This window comes from Harpia harpyja, chromosome 19 (assembly GCF_026419915.1).
Source record: "Harpia harpyja isolate bHarHar1 chromosome 19, bHarHar1 primary haplotype, whole genome shotgun sequence".
NCBI classification, from domain to species: Eukaryota; Metazoa; Chordata; class Aves; order Accipitriformes; family Accipitridae; genus Harpia; species Harpia harpyja.
The window spans coordinates 18025194-18048160 of NC_068958.1; the positions used below are offsets into that span (position 1 = coordinate 18025194).

The 22967-nt window shown below is 50.4% G+C and overlaps 1 protein-coding gene across 3 annotated transcripts; it reads left to right on the forward strand.

The window, feature by feature from the left end:
- Positions 1–6558: 6558 nt before the first annotated feature.
- Positions 6559–14458, forward strand: RBM15 (RNA binding motif protein 15). Of its 3 annotated transcripts, none has more exons than XR_008239384.1 (2): positions 6559–10268; positions 14072–14458. XR_008239384.1 is itself a non-coding variant. In XM_052815420.1 (1 exon), exon 1 carries the CDS (start codon positions 6647–6649, stop codon positions 9539–9541), a length of 2895 nt encoding a protein of 964 aa, XP_052671380.1. In that variant the 5' UTR covers positions 6559–6646; the 3' UTR covers positions 9542–14458. The 3 variants fall into 3 exon arrangements, 1 of the variants encoding a protein (XP_052671380.1); XR_008239385.1 differs by having other exon boundaries at positions 6559–9606; XM_052815420.1 differs by having other exon boundaries at positions 6559–14458.
- The last annotated feature ends 8509 nt before the right edge of the window (positions 14459–22967 follow it).

The window sequence follows — 22967 nt, forward strand, 5'->3', positions numbered from 1 at the left end:
AACCAGTGACAGGCTGCCTGTGCACGGCAGGGGGTGGTAGGGTGGGGAAGGGGGATAGCTAGGAAAAAACCCGGAGTCTTGTGGTCAGCCTCTGCATCCTCAGAGCAGAGGGGTTCCAGGCACCTTCTGGGCTCCTGGCCTGCCTCACGGGGCAATGCATTTCAGCATGACACCTTTTTCACTTGGGAAGGTGTCAGAAGGGAGGCAAGATGTCGTGAAGACTTGGTCTTTTTTCCTCTAGGGCTGCAGGCAAATATGCCCCGATGGGAAGAAGAGGACGTGCTGTTCAGCATGATGCTCTCCACTCCCACCGCGGCTGGAGCGTGTCACAGGGAAGAGCTGTGAGACGTGACACAAGCCACCCTGAAGACTAAAGGGAGATGGGGGACTTCTGCATTTTTGTGACAGTTCTTGGCATGGTGGGAAACGAGGTACCGATCCTTACAGGTGTGGAAGAGAGGCGCGAGGTGCCTGGCAGCTGGCTGGCACATGGGGCCATCTCCTTCGCCCCCCCAGTATGGGTGCTGGGCTCCCTGCAGGCTCCTGCCCAGCTTTTCCCTTCCCAGCTGCTTGTGCAAATGGTTGGGAAATGTCTTTTGCTGCAGGCTGTGTCCTTGCTTTCCTCCTCCCCGGGACACAGGGAAAGGGTGCAGGTCTCAGCTGTTGGGAGCCAGGCACCGGTGCTACTGGCTGGCTTTTCACAGCAGCCCTTAGAACTGCCTCTCCCACCCGGAGCAACTGCCACTCACCCTGCAAACACGTCACACTCGGCGGTGATGTTATAGGTCAGAGCAGGGATGGGGGGGTGGGGGTCTCCCCCCCCTATATTCCCTCTTTCTCCCTATCCAAGGAGAATCCTCCTCCACCAAAGGTACTCAAGAGCCCTGGCTGAGACCAAGCCACATCTCAGGTGTTTGGGTGACTTTGGGGCCCCATGGTTATGTGAGGTCCCCCTCCTCCAGAGCTGTCACCTGTTTGCCATCTGCCCAGCAAGATCCACCTCGTGCAAGGCTGCTGCTGCACTCACTCATCAAGTCCCGGCCGTGGCAGCGTGTCACTGTGTGGTAACATGGCAATGGCTTGAGCGGAGGCTCCAGCGTTTAAAGGCGCCTGCCTGTTGGGATCGTGGCGGGTCTCGTCTCAGCTCGGCGTGAGCACAGACGGGCTGAGTTCTTCTGGGCTGTGCTGCTCCTCCCCGGGAGGACGGCTTCGTTTTCCTCCTGAGGAGGGAGAGGAACCGAGGCACAGAGTGATGATGGACCAGGCTGCTGCCTCTTGGTGAAACGGTCTCTGAGCAGAGTAGGATGTAAAATTGGGCTCCTCTGAGCACAGGTAGCAATTGGAAGGCAAACATACCAGCTTGCAGGGGGCAGATGGACTGGAGACGGACGTGAGCCAAACCACCTGAAGCCCGTGGATGTACGCAGCTTCCCAGGGCGCTGCTTGGCTTCCTCGGGCGACATCCCTGCAGGAGGAGCCACAGGGCCCTGCCAAGAGGGAGCAGGGATGGGCACCCAAAATTGGGTGCCTCCATCCCATACGGACATCGCTGTCCTGAGCGGGGCCTTCCTCGGTGAGTCCCGGGGAGGGCAGCGGGGGACTGGAAAGGGCAGGAGGCCAAGAGCATGGAGGGTCCCTGGGTGCTCAAATCTTTGTAATTACAGATTCATGTCCGTGCACCAGCTATCCTCAGAACCGAGGGCTTTGGTGACTGATGTGGCCCTGCAGTATGATCCTGGATCCCCGATCCTGCCTTAATTCTCTCTCTATTTTGGGGGTTTATTCCTCCCTCTCCATCAATCTCTGAATATTAGGTGGAAAGCGAACAATTACTGTGCTAATGGCTCCATAAATTCCTTCATTACTTATTAAACTCGAGCACTCCCCATGCAGCGGTGGAAAAGAGCTGAAACGGAGAAGAAAAGGGAGCAGAGGGGGGTTAGGAGGGGCTGCGCCAGGGCAGAGGGCCCAGCTCCTGCGGCCGGCCCCGGGCAGGGCTGCGGCAGCAGGGCCGGATCAGGCCCCGGCAATTCATGGGCTGCCGTTGCCCTCTGCCGGCAGCGGGACAGGCAGGGGCTGCCTGCTCTGCCTGCGGGCGTGGGGGGCAGAGCCCCGGGGCAGGAGGCTGGAGAGCACCGGGGTGCCTCGTTGCGAGGATGCTCCGAGGAGGTCGGTGGGTGGGATGAGGCGCAGGGACCATCCTGCTTGGGGAAACTGCTGCAAAAGCTGTCCCCAAAGCGCTCGGGGATGGTGCTGAGCAGAGCGAAGGGAGCCTGGCTTTAGGCAGCAGTTAACTCGAGGAGAGGCACGGGGCAGGGTGAGGACTCTTGAACTTGACCCCGTGCCCACTCTGCCTCCCCACGAGGCTGCCGGTGAGCGCTGGACATTGCTTTCCCGGCTGCAGGAAGAAATCCGCTCTCTCCCGTCTTTCCTCGAGGTACTGGGAGCTGCCTTGCGGTTTGCTGCCAAACCTCACCGGCATCCCGCAGGGTGGATGTTCTCCAGTTTTTTTTTTTCTGCTGGCGAAGGCGAGGTCTGGGCCGCTGTGGAGATTGTCGCAAGAATTGCAGCGACCGTTCAGGAGAAGCTTTTGCCTCGTCTCCAGGTCAGAGTGTGCAACAGCTCACTTCTGGGCTGGCAGCTCTGGTCCCGGGAGGGCTCTTGTGGCCTCGCCTAAGTGAAGCTAATGTATTTCGACGTCTCTAATGGCCAGCTGGGATACAAGCGCATCTCCAGGAAGAAAGGCAGCTCATCTGAATGCAAAACTGCAAACAAGCAAACGCCTCCCCAGTCGAGATGCTCGCAAGTCTTCTGCCTGTCGATCAGCGGGGCTCAGAGCGGGGGCTTTGGGATCCTGCCAGGGGGCCCTCTTTGCTTCTCCTCCTCAATCAGATGGACCTGTTCCTCTGCGATCATCTCCAGCCAGGTTTTGAAAGGAAGACGCACAGTTAAACCCCTAGAGAATGGTTTTTGCAGGAAAACAGCAAGTTTCTTCGGTTCTGCAATGCCCAAGTATCCTCCGGGATGAGCCCAGCTCTGCAGAGGGACCTGGATGCCCAACTCTCACGGACACCAAATGTAATTAGACATTTGTATCTAGGCCAGGGGCTCAAGGGCCATCTGGCACCTTAATTATTCATACACATACATATAAGCGCAGACAGAGCGTTCTTTATCTAGCCTGGGCCTGGGGGGAGATTCCTGCTTACGCCGGGTTGTTTCTCATGGCCTGACAAAGCGCGATCCTCTCCAGGGCTCCTGTCTGGTGCTCCATTGCTTTTTCCTGGTGCCAAAACCCGCCAGTGCTGCCAAACTGGGTGCTGCAGAGATCCGCATCGATGGTGGCTGATGCGGAGGTGGAAAAATCCAGAGGAGAAGAGTTCCCCCTTGGAAGGAGTGGGTCAGGAGAACTGAAATCAGATTAAATGTCTGTCAGGAGGGCCCGTCCTTGTGGTGATGTGGCCCAGCGCTCCCCCAAGGTGTCTTTTACGCTGTGACTCATCAGCTGAGGAATTTTAATTTCTGTCTTTCGCTCCCAACCTGCGGCACCACGAGGAAGCAGTTAGGACCTTGGCAGATAGAAGTCTCTATCACTAGCTGTTTAAAGTGATGCATTTCCTCTCAAGCCAGTGGAGCTGTGCCAGGTTTTACCAGATGTAACCTCAAAGATGAAGCTGAAATATGGCAAAATAGGTTTTTCCCCACAGCTTTATCTTACCTAGCTGAGGAGCAATTCCTCAGCTCCTCTGCGATGCTCTGACAGATGCTACAGCACATGCAGGAGAGGAGCTGGTGGGGAGTGGTATCTGCATGGGATGTGGGTGCATCTGATCCAGACTAAAGTGATGCTTTTTTATTGTAAACTGGGATATTCTGGTCCTCAAAGTATGCTGTGGGCTGGGATTCCTTCCTCAATCAATTCCAACCTGGCCTCCAGAAACCTTTCTAGCAACCCTGGCCCAGGAAGTGAGATATTTCTGTAAAATGGTAACATCTTGACAAACCAGCAATTTTTCTAGGGGGAGACAATAATGCCTGAGCTTTATCCTTCAGTTGTGTCTCCCCAGGAAAGTGTCTCGACCCAGACAAGAGCAGTGGTTGCGATAAGCCTGTCTGACAGACTCCACGTCTCACTCAGCTGAGGCTCCTCCGTGCCGGTGATGCCGCCCTCCCGCACATACCTTTGTATCACTTCATCTGGACGATCGACGTCCACCTAATTGTATCTGCCTTCCATATACCTTACGATAATTATATCCACATGAGCCGAGCTCCCATATCATTGCAGGTCTGTCTCCGATACGCCTGTTAGGTTAACTCAGTGTTGTTACATAGGAAGATCTCATTTTCAGAAGCTCAACATATATTTCAAACACAATTTCTATCACTCCTAAGTCTATATTTAGACATCAGCTATTTACCCACCACTGAAAACCCACCCACAATTTCGGGAGCCTCTGTGTACCATCTCTGTCAGAAGGAGATGATATGACAGGGAAAAATGCAGTCTAATGGACTGCTATTAAAAAATCTGATTCAGTTCTCCCTCTGTTGGATTAAGATGTTCTTGGGGAGCGATCTTGTTTCCATGGGGTGACACAGAGATGCGAGGACACTTCACTCAGAGGCACAGCGAGGGAACATTGTGCTTTCTGCTTCCCTTATTTCAAACCACTTAGGCTGTGATTATAAAACGTGGCTCAGGGGGGCCGTAGCATCGCTGGGTTAAATGAAGTTCTTCCTACTGCAGTGTGGTTGCAGGTTTTTTTTTTTTTTTTCTCCTTAGGTACTGCTGGATTTCGATGCATGTCAATGGCAGTCAAGAAGAACAAACGGATAATTCTCCAGCACAGTCCTGAGGGAGTGAAATCAGGGTTTGGGGGGATAATTTATGGGATAGTAGGATGCAGGGGCAGCACTTCCACCAGGGACGGCAGGGTCCACCCCTGCCACAGCTTTCTCACCCTTTGAACCTTTCTTTTTCCCCTTCTACACTATGCACAGGCAGAGCAGAGGGGGCAAAGAAGAGCAAGAGTACAGCGGCCCACATGGCAGTACCTGGGGGGAAGCAGGATCCTCACAAGACACATGGATTAGAGCCCCTTCTGTTCGATGGGGACTGGGTTTCCCTGACCTGGAGGTCACAGCGGCTCCGAACCCTTTGCCTCAGAAGACCAAAACCAAAGCTGTTCTTTCCCATGCCTAACCGCCTCTTGAGCTCCAGCTCCCGAGCGAAAGATAAGAACGCTGGCGAAAGCGGAAATGTATCAGCATAACTAACATTTCCTGTAACACTTTAAATGGGGAACATTGCAAATGGTTTGAACGCCTCGAGCGAGGCAGTAACTGGGCAAGGCGTGATCCTGACATGCGGACAGTCCCCGGCCCTGCTCCCTGCCGCTCCTCGTCAGGCTCCGGCACCCAGGAGGGGAGGGCCAGGCCCGGGTGCTGACCCCGGCACGCTGTCGGCCCAGAGACCTGCGGGGCTCCTGCGGGAGGTGCCTCAGTGTATCTCCTGGGACGGACACGTACAAGAAAACAGGCGCAGGGCAGAACAGGCGCTGACTGTAGGCCGAGCTGTCGCGACCTGCTTGAACGCTCTCTCCTTTCCGCCTCCGCCCTTCCCTCCGGTGAAACTGAGCCCCAGCCCACCCCGGTGGCGTTTATTCTCCCGGCCGCTCACGCGTCCCTGCGGGCTGAGGAGACGGCGGAGACCACGGCTCCCACGCCCGCCCCGCCGCGCCACAGCCCGGCGCGCTCTGAGACCTCAGCCGCGGCCGCACGGCAAACTCTGCCGGGCAACCGCCCTCTTCCCCGCTGCGACCAATCAGAGTCAGAGCAAACGTGACTGATCTCCGCTTTAGCCTATCCGCAAGCTATCTGATGGCACCCAATCAGATGCCTGGGGAGATTTTTCTCGCCCAATGATAAACGAAGAGTGGCGCTTGGGCAGGAGCCCGCGCTTCTTCGGGAGCGGCGTAGACTTCAGCCAATCGGAGCAGCGCAGGAAAGGTTCCCAGTGGCCAATGAGGAAAGGGGGCGGGGAAAGAGCAGCTCGCGAGAATTTGAGAGGGACGATGGGAACCCGCGTCTAAGCGAGCGGGCCAATGGGGAAGGGCAGGGCGGGGCGGCAGCTGGACCTTTTTAACTGGCAGGTAAGAGAACCAATCCGAATGAGGAGGTAAGTTCGGGCCAATGGCCAATGAGCAGGGGAAATCCTCCCACGGTTGAGCTGCTGCGATTGACAGGGGAGATCCACAATCAGAAGGCCGCGCCCTTTCTAACCGTCCAATGAGCGAGCGGGGTGGGGAGGCACGGGGGGGCGGCTCTTCCCGCCCCCTCCTCGCGGGCGCGCGAGTGCGGCCGGCGGAAGGACAGCCCGCCGAGCCAATCGGAAAGGCCGTAAAGGGGGAGCGGGCGGGCCTTCCGCCCGGCGGGGGCGAAGGGGTGGGGGCGACGCGCTCGGCGGCCAACGAGGGCGGCGGGCCGGCGCCGAGCGCCCAATGAGCGCCGGGGGGGCGGGGCCCGCTGCCGCCGCGGCTTCCAAGATGGCGGCGGGTGCGTGAGCGCGGCGGTCAGTCAGTCGGTGAGGCCGCCGGCGGGAGCAGGGCCGGGGGCGGGAGGGGGGCCTCCGCCGCCCGCCGCCATGAAGGGCAAGGAGCGCTCGCCGGCCAAAGCCAAGCGTTCGCGGGGCGGCGGGGGCGGCGAGGACTCGGCGTCCTCCTCCTCGTCGGCGCGGGGCGAGCGGAGCAGCAAGAAGCCGAGCGGCTCCGGCGGCTCCAACGGCAGCGGCGGGAAAGCGGCGGCGGTGGCGGCGGCTTCCAACGAGAGCAACAGCGGGAGCAGCCGGCGCGGCGCGCACCCGGACAAGGCCGGCCGCGCCGGCAGCCGCGAGTACGAGGCCGGGGCGGCGGCGGCGGCGGCGGGCGGCGGGGGCAGCCGGCACGGCTACGGCGGCGGCGGCAGCGGCAAAACCGCGGAGGCGTCGCGGAGCAGCAGCAGCCGCGGCGGTGGGGGTGAGTCCCGGGCGCCGGCGGCGGCCCCGTCCTCCTCCTCCTCCGAGTCGGGCGGCGGCGGCGGGGAGTACAAGACGCTGAAGATCAGCGAGCTGGGCTCGGCGCTGAGCGACGAGGCGGTGGAGGACGGGCTCTTCCACGAGTTCAAGCGCTTCGGCGACGTGAGCGTCAAAATCAGCCGCCTCCCGCCCGGCACCGGCGCTGCCGACGAACGCGTGGCCTTCGTCAACTTCCGCCGGCCCGAGGACGCCCGTGCCGCCAAGCACGCCCGCGGCCGCCTCGTGCTCTACGACCGCCCGCTGAAAATCGAGGCCGTCTACGTCGGAGGCGGCGGAGGGAGCAGCCGGCGACGCAGCAGCCGTTCCCCAGCACTGCTGGACAAGGAGTCTCCCTACGGCACGGCGGCCGTAGGGGTGGCGGCTGCGGCGGCAGCGGCCGTGCGGCACCCTCCGGCTGGGGCGACGCAGCGGGCCTTGTCGCCTGCCGGTAGCGGCGGGGCCCTGGGTTATCGAGACTACCGGCTGCAGCAGCTCGCCCTGGGCCGCTTGCCGCCTCCGCCCCCTCTGCCCAGGGAGTTGGAGAGGGAGAGGGACTACGGGGGTTTCTACGAAGCGCGAGTGCGGCCGGCGTATGGGCTGGAGCGGGTGGCTGGCGTGGCGGCTGCTGGGGGCTTTCGTGGAGGAGGAGGGGGTGCTGGAGCTGCCGGCGAGGAGGAGATCAGCCCTGAGGATGACCAGAGAGCCAACCGCACGTTGTTCCTGGGCAACCTGGACATCACCGTGAGCGAGTCAGATTTACGCCGAGCTTTTGACCGTTTTGGGGTCATCACTGAGGTGGACATCAAAAGGCCGGGGCGTGGGCAGACCAGCACGTATGGTTTTCTTAAATTTGAAAATCTGGACATGGCGCACCGGGCCAAGTTGGCCATGTCAGGAAAGGTGCTTCTGCGCAACCCCATCAAGATTGGGTATGGTAAAGCCACTCCGACTACCAGGCTCTGGGTGGGTGGCCTTGGGCCCTGGGTGCCTCTCGCTGCCCTGGCCAGGGAGTTTGATCGGTTTGGCACCATTCGCACTATCGATTACCGCAAAGGTGATTCGTGGGCCTATATCCAGTATGAGAGCTTGGACGCGGCACAGGCAGCGTGCACCCACATGCGTGGTTTTCCCTTGGGTGGGCCAGATCGCCGGCTCCGCGTAGACTTTGCTGACACTGAGCATCGGTACCAGCAGCCCTACCTGCAGCCTCTGCCCTTGCCACCCCCTGCTCATTACGAGCTCGTGGCGGAGGCGGCTGCTTTTGGGGCTCACCGGGGAGCCCCACCTGATCCTCTTCGGGGGGCCCGGGACAGGACACCACCGTTACTCTATAGAGACCGCGACAGAGACCTTTATCCTGAGACAGAGTGGGTGCCCCCCCCACCCCCTGTACGGGATAGGAGTAATCGGGCAGCTGCCTATGACCCACTGGAAAGCCTAGAGCGCCGCCGGGATGGTTGGTCCTTGGAGCGGGACCGAGGGGAGAGGGAATTGGGCAGTAGTAGTAGGGATCAGCCTAGGAAACGGAGACTGGCAGAGGATGGAGGCCGGCACTTGGACCGCTCTCCAGACAGTGAGCGCTCTTCTTCCTCCCGTAAGCGTCACTGTTTAGCCACAACCTCTCCACCGGACCGCAGCCCTGAGCTCCTTGGAGGCAGGGAGCGTTACAGTAGTGACCCCGAGCGCTCGTCCTCCCGCTTGCTCCTTTTGGAGCGGCCCTCGCCTGTCCGGGAATCACGCAGGGGCAGCCTGGAGCGGGGTCAGAACGAAAAGCGCGACCGCAAGAATTCTGCCGAACGGGAGCGGAAGCATCGCGCTTCTGCGGCAGCCGCCGCGCAGGAGTGCAAAAGTCCAGCCAAAAAGGATGAGCGCGCTACAGAAGGAGGCGGCGGAGGCTCCCGCCTCAAACCTCCTCCTCAGAAACAGCAGCAGGATGGAGCATCGCAGGCCGGGGGAGCCCCCAAGCTGTGCTTGGCTTGGCAGGGGATGCTTCTGCTGAAGAACAGCAACTTCCCGTCCAATATGCATCTGCTTCAGGGGGACCTCGGTGTTGCCAGCAGTCTCCTCGTGGAGGGAGCAACTGGTGGGAAAGTAGCTCAGCTCAAGATCACCCAACGTCTTCGTCTGGACCAGCCCAAGCTGGACGAGGTCAATCGTCGCATCAAAGTGGCGGGTCCCAACGGCTACGCCATCCTTTTGGCTGTGCCTGGCGCATCAGACAACCGCTCCGCAGCCGGAGCTAGCGAGGCCGCCACCACCTCCACCCAGAGGCCACTCAGGAATCTGGTGTCCTATCTAAAGCAAAAGCAGGCTGCTGGGGTGATCAGCCTCCCTGTGGGGGGTAACAAAGACAAGGAGAACAGCGGGGTCCTGCACGCCTTTCCACCCTGTGATTTCTCCCAGCAATTCCTGGACTCCACGGCCAAGGCGCTGGCCAAATCAGAGGACGACTATCTGGTCATGATTATTGTCCGTGGGGCATCCTAAGGCCCTCGTGTTCTCTGTCCCCAACCCTGCCTACTCCTCCACACAGCCCCTCCAGCGTGTGCCAGGTGCTATGGGATACAGCCTTAGCCAGCCCTGTCATTATTTTAAATTAGATCTTTGTTTGTAGGTGACTTTCCCTGCCCGTTTTTCTGTTACTACATTTTTCTATAAAGTTAGAAGCCAGAAAGTTTGGTTAGGCATTAGCGTGAATAGGATATTTTGAGAATCCCCTCTCAGTGGGGATAGCAGGAAGGCTAGGCCTGCTTTGATTTAAAAAAGAAAAGAAAAAAAAGAAAAAAAAAAAGAAAAACAAAAACTGGGGGGGGGAAGAACAAACTCCTGCCTTCTTAATTTTGATTCGTGTCCTTTTTTCATTTCATGTTTTTTAAAGCAAGTTCAATAGCTCATCCTCGATAGAGTTACAAACCTAAAAGACCAGATTTAAAGCACTCAGTAGTTTAAATGGAAAACCACATACTTACTAGCGGACTGGTGTCAACTCATTTTTTGAGTCCTTGAAATTCTGTGACGGCCTCAGGCCAGCGGCCCTTTGGCACGCATGATCCCTTTCCTCAGGAGCCTGAATGGTTTCCCTTTGAGTTGCATGGCTCAAGGTTGATGTCTTTCAGGTGACCAGCACCTGCTCTCGGGTACACTGCAGAACATTTAATTCCTTTATTGGGTGTTTGATAATTTCATCCAGCCCCTCAAAATGCATGCACTGAAGGTATGCTTTTTTAACAGTGTATTTCTCCTATTTCTCTGAGTTCTGTTGTATCCCATATATGCACTTTGGGTTTGTAGCAGTGACAATGTTTGGTAAATAGCTGAGGACTTTGTTACAAACCATGAATGTCTTGTGCTTACTCTGGTATGCAGGAAACAAGGAGGTGCTTTAAGAATTAACTTTAGTTATATTGTGGTTTTTTGTTTTTACTGCCTTTTTTCAAAGAGTTGCAGGTACAGTGGGGTCTGGTTCCACAGTGCAAACTCTGAGCAAGTGTGCTTCTCTCCAGAGATGGTTTTAATTCTGTGATAATTTAATTACATAAAAGTTCTCATTAACATTTTACCTCTTTGTTAATAGCAAGAAACTGCTGTCTGCTAGGGACTTTTCAGGTACAGTACAGTGGGCATTACATGAGGTTTATCATTTTATAGGCATCTGGAGTAAAGTGGTTTTAGCATCTTGGAGAATTATTAAAAGTACTCCTGGATGCTGAGGTTTGAGCTCTTGTTCCTGTGATTCTAGGAGGTTCAGTTTGCTTTTTTTCAAAGAACTTAGTTCATTTTGTCTTAAGTTTTTTCCCACTCATTGGGCACTTTTCTCCAGCTGTCTTGGCCATCTTGCTGATACAGGCATTTAGGAGGGAAGAAGGGATCTAAATCCCTGTTGTTTTGTTTAACAACTGAAAGGATGTTGCAGCTAACTTCTAAACTGAAGTGTAAATCTAACTGTATCTATTTACAGGCTCCAAAACTGTAATCTTGCACTTAAACCCAGAATGTAGTCTTGCACTTAGCCACATTTTCAGAGACTTGGGCAATGTAAAAGCGATGCTGCTTCACTAGGTCGATCCTCTGATATATTGCTTGGGCAATTGATACAGGCACAAGTTGATTTCTATTTCAACTTGCATGACACAAAAATTGAGTTCAAAATGCAGAATAGTAGATGAAGGAGGAAATGTCTTGAATGTATTTTATGGGCATAACAGTTCTGAAGTGTGACTGTACTTGCTCGAGATTCGCTGTCGCAGAAATATGAATTTGTGTAACACAGCTTTACTGAACCACTCGTCAGAGAGTGCTTTGGTTTAAGTGGGCTTTGATTTCCTTTACCTGAGCGGCATGAGTAGGCGTAGTATCCCAAGCATTGCGGTGAACTGAGGACTTGAATGTGGCAGCATATCTTGAAAACAGATTTTGTTTTTATGGCTACTTTTCTTTGTAAATGGAAACGTACAAGCCTCATTTAATGCTCTTAAATGTTTGAGGGTAAAATCCAGGATTTCTGGGTTGTTGTCCTTCAGTGTGAATGTAATAGATGGCAGAATTCAGCTGTTCATCTTACTATTAACAATGAGAATTTTTCAAAATGACACGGATAACGCAAATAACTATATGTTTTAGAAGATACAGCGTATTTACCACTTATTGCAAAGAATGTCTGTTTTAATTCGAGCAGGTGTCTGTTGTGTGTCAGCAGGTAATAAACACTGCTGCTAACTCACTTGAAGCGCTGCTTGCATTTAGAGTGAGTTTTCTCCTTGCATCTGACATGAGTCACTTACAAGCGCAGAGTTTTAAAGGAAAGAAACTTGAACCGCTGGGAATTCAAATCTGCCCAAAACAAAAAAAAAGAAGCACTAACGTAATTTGTGTTCAACACTTAAACTTGCTGAGAACAGTGTTTGTTACACTGATATGCAGTAGGCACCTGTTTTTAAAACCCATAAAACTTGGGGTCAACATAGCTTGTCAAAGCAAACTTAGTGTGGGAACCCTTTTGGAAAGAGCATCCTAGGTGCACTTCCATTTTTCCTTGTAAAATAGCAGTGGTTATACCTGCCACAGGCTTTTATGAGTCAAAATTGTGCTGCGCTGGAGGGTAATAAGGAACAGGCGAGGCTCTATTTGACTCCCAGGTTTTCTGGTTCCTTATTTAATGGAGTACCTGCTTCTTTAAATCTGGTTTATTTGTGGTTGCTGCTCTGTTTTGTAAGCAAGGATTTTAACACCCTTTGAGGGTTCTTAATGTCAAAACATAGTTGACTGGCAACATTTTTTTTGCCGGCACTTAAGTTCACGTGCTGCCATCAAGGCTGGTACAGCTTGCTCAGCTGTGCTTTTCTCTTAGGCTCTGAAGTGTGCACCATTGGAGTAACTGTCCACTAAAAGTCGTCTTTGCCAGGGCTGAACGCGAGTAGAAGTCCGTATGTAATACCACTTCTGTATAGAGCAAAACAGATGTAGCAGACTTTAGCTCTCTCGTTGTGTTTGGCATTATCTTGCTCTAGCGAGAGCTCAGTATTTCTTCTAACGTTGTGTGCAGCTGATGTTCCTATATTTCATTAGTCTGTTGAACTAGCATGGAAAAAGGATGTCCTTTTCCTGAATCATTTCATAGTTGTGCTTTATGCTTTGGGGAAAGAACCTCAAATGACTCATACTTTTGTTTAAGATTTTAGTTTTTTGTTTTTTTTTTTTTTAATTGGAAACTTTACGCAACTTCCTTGGCTGCCGGCCAGTGGCTTGCTTTGCTCCCGTCTAGCGTACGGTCTGCTCTTCACTGGTACTGCGGCGTGAACACTGAGGTTACCCTCAGCTCCAGAGGTTTCAGGCTTCTGGGTTACAAATACCAATGCATCCTTGTAAGCATCATAGAGAGAGAAGGGCATTATGTGCCAGGCAGACAAATCTTACCCCACTTCTCTCTTTTTTTTTTTTTCTTTTTTTTTTTTTACAAGGATGTTAAAGGATTGAAATGTTTTGGTGACAACTTGCTCAGCCCCCTGTGGAGGGTGGAGAAGAGAGTTTTAGATTTCTTGCAGTGGTTGGGGAACCATCTGGTTAATGGTAACTGAGGTGAAAGGCCTTAAGTATTAATGGGGAGGAGGAGTGAATCAAAATTGTGAAGACAGGTTCAAAAACTCTGAGGACTCAGGGAAAAATGGCTTGGAAAACTCTAGTTCCTGCCTTTAAGAAAAACAGTGTTGAGGGCAGTACTCCTGGGGAGTCTGCTGTATGCCCGTGGAACAGAAACAAAGGTGGAAGAAATTCTTGCCATGTGACTGTAGAGCTTTTGGGGTTCTTTCCCCTTTGTTTCCCCCTTTATTACTTTCTGCAGATAGCACCGAAGGACAGATATTCCAATGACTTATAAATTGAATGATGCAATGATTTTTGTATTATTAGGCTTAAGGCAGACCATATGGTTCAGAGAATGGTTAATTGAATATTCAACTTCATGCAGTTTTGATTGTGTGAAAATGATGGATGAGAAATATTACTTGAATAGTAACAATTTTAAATTATATTAGGTGTGTCTTTGATTTGACCTTTTCTTTAATATTGGAGTTGTCTGCTGTTAGAATTACGCAGCAAAATGAGAACAAAAGAGAAACGTGTAACACTACATTTCATGTTTTTGTTGGTAAGTTGCCTTCAGGAAATACTCTTTGAGGAAAGTCAACCGAATAATCAATAATTCAGTTGGTTTTTCTCATGGTTAATTATTTTGACGTGTCCCATTAACTGTTTCTGAAAGTTGAATAATCATCAGTACTGTATGCCTAGTTTAACCTTGGTCCAAAAAGAAGCCCTGCACTACTTGTTATGCATCTATACATAGAAGGTGACTTCATTTCAAGGTTTCGTGCCCGTGGGTGGTATTGTTGCTTTTTGAAGTCCAAGTAGAATATTCAGAAAGGCCTTGTAGCTCTTTATGTTCATCTGTATAATGTAGGGAGGGGAAAAAATCTGTTGTATGCATTTGTATTGAAATAACATTTTCTTTCCTCCTGCAAGCAAAGCTGGTGGACTGCAGAAGACAACCACATGGGATACCAAGCTCTAATGGACCTTTGGGAAGAGAAGCTGTGGCTTATGTGGAATTTACATGGGCCTCTTGATGGAAGAAAGCTTATCTGTTTAGTATTTGTGCATTTTACTAAAATGGCAGCTTTAAAAAAAAAAAAAAAGTTGTGTATCTGCTATTGTGATGCCAATGCCCGTGTTTAAGTGGAAAAAAAAAATGACCTCTTTGCTTTGTGCTGTGTACACAAGATTGCTGGAAAAGTAAAGGAATACCCTTTTTATGGCTCACACAGCTTAAAAGTAGCTGTCACTCAAACATGCGCTCACAGTTGAGCTGATTTTGTTTCATTCTAAATAAATTGTTTCTTTTGAGGAAAATGGTTTTTCTGCCTGGAAGTGAATTGACGACAAACGTTTGACCCCTTTGTTTGCAGCGGAGGGGTTGCTGCTGCTGCTCAATGTTTGATCTGATAGTTGTGGGTCTTGAGCAAGAAGCAGGGAGAACCGACACTTTCGCGTTGACCAGCCTGTTGTACCAAATCTGAAGAAATCTAGTTGATTGTCTTGCTGTGGCACCCCCTTTGTTTGCAGTGAAAAAGGGGGTCACTTGCTGCTTTACTCCTCACCTTGACGAGGAAGCGGTGCTGATGCTGGCATGCAAGAAGCAGGGAAGCACCACCCTGCGTCTCAGAACGGTGTCCAAGTCTGGGGCTTCGCTGGTTTGAAGAGCTGGAGTTCCTGAATTTTAAGTTTCTGATTTATTTTGTTCACCCAACATGTTTGGCTTTAGTTTTGATTATTTTTTTTTTTTAATTTTGAAGAAAAAGTTTGAAATTGCTTTGAATCTTGCACGTAAACCTTTGCACCAAATTGCCAAAAGAAAAAGAGAAATGAGTCCTTAAAAGTGTTTAAATGATGTTAATAAAGCCTTTCCTGCCATACGCGAGGCGCTCCTCCATCTCCAGGGGCTTTTCAGCAGTTATGCAGTGATGGGTTTAGTGCTGAATGGATGAAGAGTTCCTGAGAGCTAGAGTCGGTAATTTAAAACCTTTGCGTTGGTGTCTCAGTGCCTTATTTTGACCGGTTTTGAAGCAAATGGTTCCACACGCCTCGGATGTGCATGCACCCTGATCGCGTCCCAGGTACGACTGCATGTTTGCTTGCAGTCGCCTCACTGTGTAGTACAGATGGTGAGAGGAAAAAAATGGAGGCGGCCTGAAAATGTTGTGTGCTGTAGTTGCTGCATTCTCCTGTACTGGGGGCTCCTGAGCTGTGGAAGGCTGTTCCAGTGCAGGAGTACAACTCCATGTTTGCTGCAGGAGACTTCGGGGCACATTTGACAACCACAGACATCAAGAGGAAGCTAACACTGCTGCATCGTTGGCTTCAGAAACCTCTCGTGTTATGCTTGCTGGTCTGTTAGAATTAATGTGACATGCAGATGAAGACACCTTGAAATGCAAGCTTGCCCTGATTGCCTTGACATACTTTAACCTCCTGTGGATAACGAACCTAGTGCTGTCCTGCAGCCATGCAGGATCATTGCTAGGCTGCAGGTGCCTTTCAACAAAAGGATGCCATGGTTTTGCTCTGCAAGGTGTCTGTTCCTGGGGCAAAGAGCTGTGTAAATCCCTAAAACAGGTAAGGGGGTTTAAGAGGTTGAACTGAATTGTAATGTAAAAGAAGATGGTTTTGTTGTTTGCCTTTTTTTTTTTTTCTTCCTTGATTCTTCAGTCTACTAACTTTTACTAATGTGTTTGCTTTGGACAACGTGCTGCTCCCATCCACTCTGGGGATGGGAGCAAAGGAGCAAACTCTTTGATGTAGCTTCTGTGTTTGCTTTGGGGACTCCCGTTAATGAACGTGACGTTTCTCTGCCTACCTGGGGCAAGATGCTGCGTGGGTAAAAGTACAGGTTTTCAGCTTGGCAAGCTAGAGCTGTTATTTTGACTTCATGAACTGCTTGAATTAACACTGCTTTAACCCAGAATACTATTTATAATGTATATGTTGATATGGAAAGCCAAGCTAATGATTAGGCAAAGCTATCTGTGTGTTTATGGGATGCTGGTGTAAGCATTTAAGTTAAGCTGTTCATTGTAAATGGGAGCAATTGTAGATATTGCTGGTAACGAGGGGAGGGAAGCAGGGAGGGGAGACTCGTGAGATGCCTTTTCTTCTAGAAGTTGGTGTTTGTAGTTAAAATTCATATTTTTGCAATGTATTTCATGTTCTGTTGAGATATGACCTCTGAATCTGGTATCGTTTGGTTGTACAAAAGGGTTGGGGCTGGTAGTAATAAAGGGAGGGAGGCATTCCTCAACCTCTTTAACTTGGCTGGGTGGTTGATGCCAACAGGAGACGAGTGATCTGTTAGCGTAACCCAAATAAAGGAGGTGTTTTTCATGAGCTGGGTAGCTGCTTGGGTAACCGGGCATGTGTTTCAGGGGTTGGGCACTCTCCCACTTTTTGGGTATGCTTTGACTTGTTGTGTTATGGCAAATGGGGCCGTCGGTGGCTGTTCCAGAAGAGGTCTGCCTCTCTGACTCAGATTTCACTGTGTATTTAACCAGGAGATCGTTCCCTGTATCCTTTACATTACGTATTTATTCTGGAGGCTTGGAGGTATCGTGGGATGATTCTCCTATGGTTGCTTTGTAATAGTGAGTTGTTTTTTGTGTGCTGGGTCTGCCCCTCTGCCTTCTGAATTGGTTAGAGGGATGCTTCAGCTGCCAGGTAAAGCCAGGCTTTTGTTAAAACCGGTCTCTTTGAAGGGTTAAGTGCTCTATATGCATCATATTTATTTGGCTAATGAGACTTCTGGGGAAAGTGGATTTATAAAGACAACCATTTAATTAACTGCACTGCAGTAGAAAGCAGTGCAAGTGGATTAGACAGGGAACTGGTTATTTGAATTCACACGTCTTTTTCGAATTGTGCTTTTACCAGCCGCAGCTGAATTAATAAGTAAGTTTAAAACATCAGATGGCCCAGATTCTGCTCTTCGCTAATAACAAGCTTATGTTTGCCTCGTGCTGCTGGTTTACTATGAAATGGCAAATGCTGTTTGAGGATACGCTCTCACCATGTGTCCTGGTTTTTGGTGCGAGTCGATCAGGCAAGGCGTCTGCAGAAAGGCCAGGGAGAGAAGTGGAAAGTGTCTTGGGCTGATGGCTTTGTGATTCCTATTGTGTCTCCTTCGGTTATTGTCTAGTAGTTGTGTGCCTGAGTTTAATTATAGCTGGCTTGAGAACTGGGTGAAGTAAATTCTTAAGGCAGAGTAAGCTGCTGAAGGACTCGGTCAGCTGCACTCGCTGTGGTGGGTTACTCGGGGCCGATTACCAAGAGCCTGCTGGTGTTTGTCCTATTTGTTCATGTGCTGATGGAGTTGAGGTGCCTCTAGTAGGAGCAGAGGATGTTTATGTGGTGGCACAAAGGTCTACTATTTTGTCAATCCTATTTATCCCGCTTCAGGGATGTAGTAATTGAATGTGCTTGAAGAATTGGGGTATGGATGCTGTCAAACATGATGGTGTTGCTGTGGGTTAACGAGTTGTCAGCTCCCAGTCCAGCTTCTGTGCCCATGCTTTTGGGTTTGAGCTTGTGTGTGTTATCCTGGGATCGGGATGGGTTTTGTGTGCATGCGGTCGGCTTCCACAGATGAGCAGATGAGCTCTAGGTTAATTGTGGGTAACGGATAGTTTATCTACTTATCTCCCTGCCTTGACCTTCATACCTAGTTCTGCAATCAGATCTGAAGATTGGTCTGTAGATTTTTAGCTATCTTCAGTATTTCCTGTCCCCAGATCCAGTGATAGGTCAGGCTGACTTGTAGCAATGTGTACAACTTAATCCAGTGTCCTGCCCCGAACTGGCAGTTTTCCCTGTAGTTTCTGCCACACGTAGCAAGTGAGCACTTGGATCCTTCAGTCTGTATCTCATTTCATGTGCAAGTGCTGTGTTTCAAGCCTGTAAAATTAGACATTTTGGGTATGCCTGAGAACACACGTAGGGTGCAGAAGGATTTTGAGTTAAGGGAAGCCAACGAGGTCTCACGAGGGTTGTTGTTAAGCTCTCGTTGCCATTCGAGGGGAGTTGTCCTGTGGACCGTGGGGGTGTTTGCAGCCCACTTGGCCAAGGGATTGCTTTTGGTCATCGCCTGTAGCACTGGCAGGCCGGCCCCGGGTGCTTCAGCTCTGAACCCAGCGCCATTGCCAGCCTGGGCAGAGGTTCGGTGCGGAATGAACTCTTGAACCACCCGAGCTGCTGTTGTTGAGGCTTGCGGGGAGGGCACGGCAAGGAAATGGACGTTGTTGTTTCTCGTGCTGCTCTTGGATGGATGAATACAAGACTTCATGTTTCATATCTGCCAGCCCAGCTTTCTTCTCTTGCGCTAAGGTGTATCGGCACAGACGCGCTCCCAGCTCTCAGATATCTTTAGCAAATGCCTTTGCTCTTCCTCGTTGCACGCAGACTTGCGTCCCAGCAGCAGGTTGAGGCTGGGAGAGTCTGGTCCTGGACACCCCATCCCTCCGACCAACCTTATCTCAGCCGGCTTGGCCATAGCTCCCCTGCCCTGCTTGACTGAAGGGTAGAGGGGTTGGAAATCAATTTATTGGCATTATATTAGTCACTGGGGTGTTGTAAAGACACCCTTTGCCTCTCCCAAGCCAGTGTGCAATCCTTGCCCTATCTTGCCCACGTGAGAAATATCCGTAGGGGAAAGTTGTGCAAAGCTCAGTGGTGACTTAGGAGGCAAAGTCTGTCTTGCTTTGGAAATGGAGACTTTGACCCATGAATTACTTCTGAAATTGTCCGTGGACATGAGCAAGACCTCCCATCTCCTTTGTGGTTACTGCAGGCTTGAAAGCTTTTCCATGAGGATCTCTTAGCTGAAGCTAAAACTTCTGGTTTTTTAAACATCTGTTTTAATTTTTTTTCATTAGGGTAGCTGATAAATTCCCATTGACTTCAATGAAAATAGTTATGCTACCTTTAAGGATTTTTTTTTTTTTTTTTTTTTTAAAAACCTCCCCTCCTGCTGTGGAGGCTTCCATCTCCCTGGAAGTGAAACTTTTTAATTCAGGCTTTGCTGAATTTCAGCCTAATAATGCTCTGCATTGCAAATGTGGCTGATCCGAGAGACCTGGCTACGGGATGTGTTCCAGGGAGGAAAAGAAGCACCAAAAAAAGAGCCGAGTGTTCCTGTTATCAGCGTGTGTAAGGGCAAGTAAACAGCCAAAACCGCACACGGTATCTGCCAAACAAGCGGGCAAAGGAAGAACAGCCTTGTTTCCTGTTGCTGGAAGGTCATGTTGTCATATCCTTACCCAGCTATTTTAAATTGCCTTTTGCTTTCTTCCTGTGGCTTAAGGTAAAAGCAGAAACCTCAGGACCCTTGGTAGCTGGAGCACCTCATTTGGGGTGTGTTGTGTACTGCCACCCAAAAACCAGACCTGTACCTGCCGCAGCCATGAAAAAGCTTCTTGTTCTCCTTTAAAATCTGAATTATATAGATTATTTTTTTCCCTCCATGCTTAATGAGCGTCCTGCAAAGCTGGTGTTTCTCACAATATCACCGTAGGCGAGAGTCTGGCAGTGGTTTTGTGTGTAAAGCAACTGAGGTGCCAAGAAAGGGTCAACGTGAGATCCCAGGTGGTGGGTTAAACCCCAAACTTCTTGCCTACCACCGTGGTCTCAGACCTCTGAGCAGATGTGTGAGTCCTGGTCAGCTCTCGGAGCTCACCCAGAGCTCATGCACGTTGGAGGAACAGCTGAAATGATTCCTGCCCAGCCCTTGGAGGGGATTTATTGTGAGATAAAGATCGTTGCTTATTATGTGGTAAACATCAGGATCAACTTTCTCTATTTAGTGCCTAGGTTTATCTGTTGTCGGCATCTGAGAGGAGCAGTGGGAACATCCCAGCCTTGGTTGTTAGTAGATTTTTTTTTTTTTTTTTTTTTGTTATCAATGGGAGAGGCTGACCATGGTGAGGCAGGGAGAGAGGTTTATTTTGTGTACTGAGGAATGGCTAAGTCCATGTTTGAAAACCTCTACCCTGACTTTCAATGACCCAGCACAGTTTTCCACCAAAACAGAACGAGGAAGGGGAACCTACAGCTGATAGCTAGGGCTCTCAGAGGTGTACGATGACTGTATAAAATAATAATATAAAATAATTGCAGTGTGAGTTAAGGACTTGCGCAGCATGCTTCTCGGTGTGATCTCCGATTGCACCAACTTCCGTAGCTTTGATAGACCTGAGCTGAGTCTTAGCAGCTTTTTATCCTGGCTTATGTAAAATCAGGGGAAGTGGGGATTAAGATCAGCAGGTGCCCACCCCGTAAATCAGTCCTGCCAAAATACCTGGCACGGGTGCTGGGAGTGGGTCCCAATGGGTGACGGAGGGTGACCGGGCTCTTCTGGGCAGGGCTGAGATGGCAGCAAAGTCCCAGTGCTCTTGTGTTACTGCTCGCTCCCTTTTTGGCTGGAACTTTAGCTCCCAGAGCTGCCTTGCAGGATTATACCTGGGAATAGATCATTGAATAATGACAGAAAAGCATTTCCCTCCCTGTATAACTCCCAGGAAGGATGGTAGCCTTGCAGCCAAGTTGTTTGAATGAAACAAACCCAGGAGTAACTAATCCTTAACTGCAGCAGTGTGTGCTGCGATGTCTTGTTGGAGAAGCCGATTCCATGTTTTCTTCCTGCTTTCTTAATCTTGTGGTGCTAAAATTAATCAGGATTCAGGGTAACAGTCCCCTGTCCATAGGTACTCAGAAAACTTTTTATTTAAATGAAGTTTGGGTTTTGGTTTTTTGTTTTGGTTTTTTTTTTTTTCAAAGGCACTTGGGGTGTTGTGCCAGATTTCTGTTGGGATACAGTGAAAATTGGAGGCTGTTTCCTTGGGCTTCTTGTAAAAGCCTTTTGTCATTTGGACGCTTTACCAGCGAGCTCTGGTAGCCTGCACATCATTGTATCTTTTGGAGGGATCTTCAGCGTCCAGTTTCTCTGCGCCATCTTCCTGGTGTGAATTTTAGGAAGGTTTTCAAACCGAGGAATCTTTGGTAAAATGCTCCCAAATCAGATTTCTCATCAAGATACAAGTGCAGCGCAGCTTGCCATAGTATGTTACCCCAGGCATTGCATGTGCAAAAGATGAGCTTGGGGCAGGAAAAATGTTACACCGAGTGACTCCAGACAGAGTGCTGAGGTGGTCATTAGTTTTGCAAGGTTTTTTTATTTATCGCAAGTTAAACTATTTTCTTGGAAAGATCTCTAGGAGGTTGTTAACAATTCCTTTCCAATACAAAGTGCAGAGATGATGCTTGAGAGGTACACGTGGGTTGGAAAACATGAGGGAATCCAGTCCTCTGCTGTTGGGCTGCTGCTTTCCCAGGACCAGGAGGTGGGCTGGGTGGGCACCAGGACTGGGTGGGCACCACATTTAAGCAAAGTGTTTTTCATGCTGAAGATCTTATTAAGCCATTGCTGCTTCTTTTCTCTACCCTGTATTCTGCAGTTGAGTAAAGGAGCAGGCACAAAGGGGATTTGCTAGTCAACCTAAGAGATTAAAGCTTTTAAACTCGTTTGTGTCCCAGCAAACGTGCTTTTGCATTTATCCAAACACCATGTGATACTCTTTACTATGCCAGACTGGCTTTATGAAGTTATTTGCAAGATGACTTCAATGGGATGGAGAAATCTTCCTCCGGGCAGATGTTCCCATCGTCATTGCTGTTTGTTTCTCTAATGCACGTGTTGTGTGTATTTTGCAAGTAAATAAATGCCTTTAGTTTTCAGAACTGCGAGGAGAACTAAAACATCTGTTCTGTGCTTGCCTTCTCAGCAAAAGGTGTGAAAGGAGAGAAGCGTATCTGACCACCAGACGTTATCCTGAGCCTGCTCGGTTGCAAAGACAAAGGCTTGAAGACTTCTCCCACCTCCCAGCCTGATGGTAGGACTCTGCAGGGCAGCTGGGAGGAGTTTCTTGGTACGGGGACTGGTTTCCTCAACCTCTTTTGATAGATAAGAAAGAATCAGGTCTAGAAAAAGGTACTTTGCCTGTGCAGAATTATTTTGGGGGCAAATAGAGGCTGGTGGTGCCCATCTGCGGGGTAAGGTGCTGTGGGAAATGGGAGCTCCTGAGCTGTTTGTTCCTTTGCAGAAGGAAAGAGAGGGTACAAGGACTTGGGAGACCCATTTTCTAAATAAAGGTAAGGAATTGGTGGCATGTGTTAGTCTGATGGAGAGGACAGGGGAGGACTCTCCTTAAAAACCTGGAGGTTTTGAAGGGAGCCCATTTGTTGGAGCAGATGGGATGAGAGGTGTGGACACCACATCCCACTGCAAGTCGTTCCTTGGTGGCAAAAGAGGTGAAAATATAACGGGGCTTGTGTTGAAAGGAGGATGGTGTTGAGCAGAGTGGCTTTATTTACAGGGAGAGGAAGAGGTTAGAGCATGGGGATAGGTGCTATAAATCATGTAGACAGAGAGCAGCGGTGTGAGGATGTGGTGTGTTGGCTCTTCTTCGTCCCCGCGTTGCTTTGGTTGCTGGGTCTCACACTGGTAATAGTGAAAAGCACTACTGAGCTCAAATACGTGTTCGAGAGATGCAGAGTAAGAGGGGGTTTTGAAGCTTTTGGATTGGAAAACCTGGAGCCAAGTGTTCCTCATAGTTCCTATTACAGCAGCAAACCAGGGCTGCTGGCGAGTGATGAACTATAGTGTTTCAAGAGGTGAAAACTCAAATTTACAAATGAGGGCTTCATCCCTGCTACAGAAGGTCTCAGCTGAAGGCTTAGTGCAGGACAGGCTTGAGCCAAATTACACAGTACCTGCTTGCCCCTCTTAAACTCCCAGTCCCTTAACGCTTCTTAAATAGTC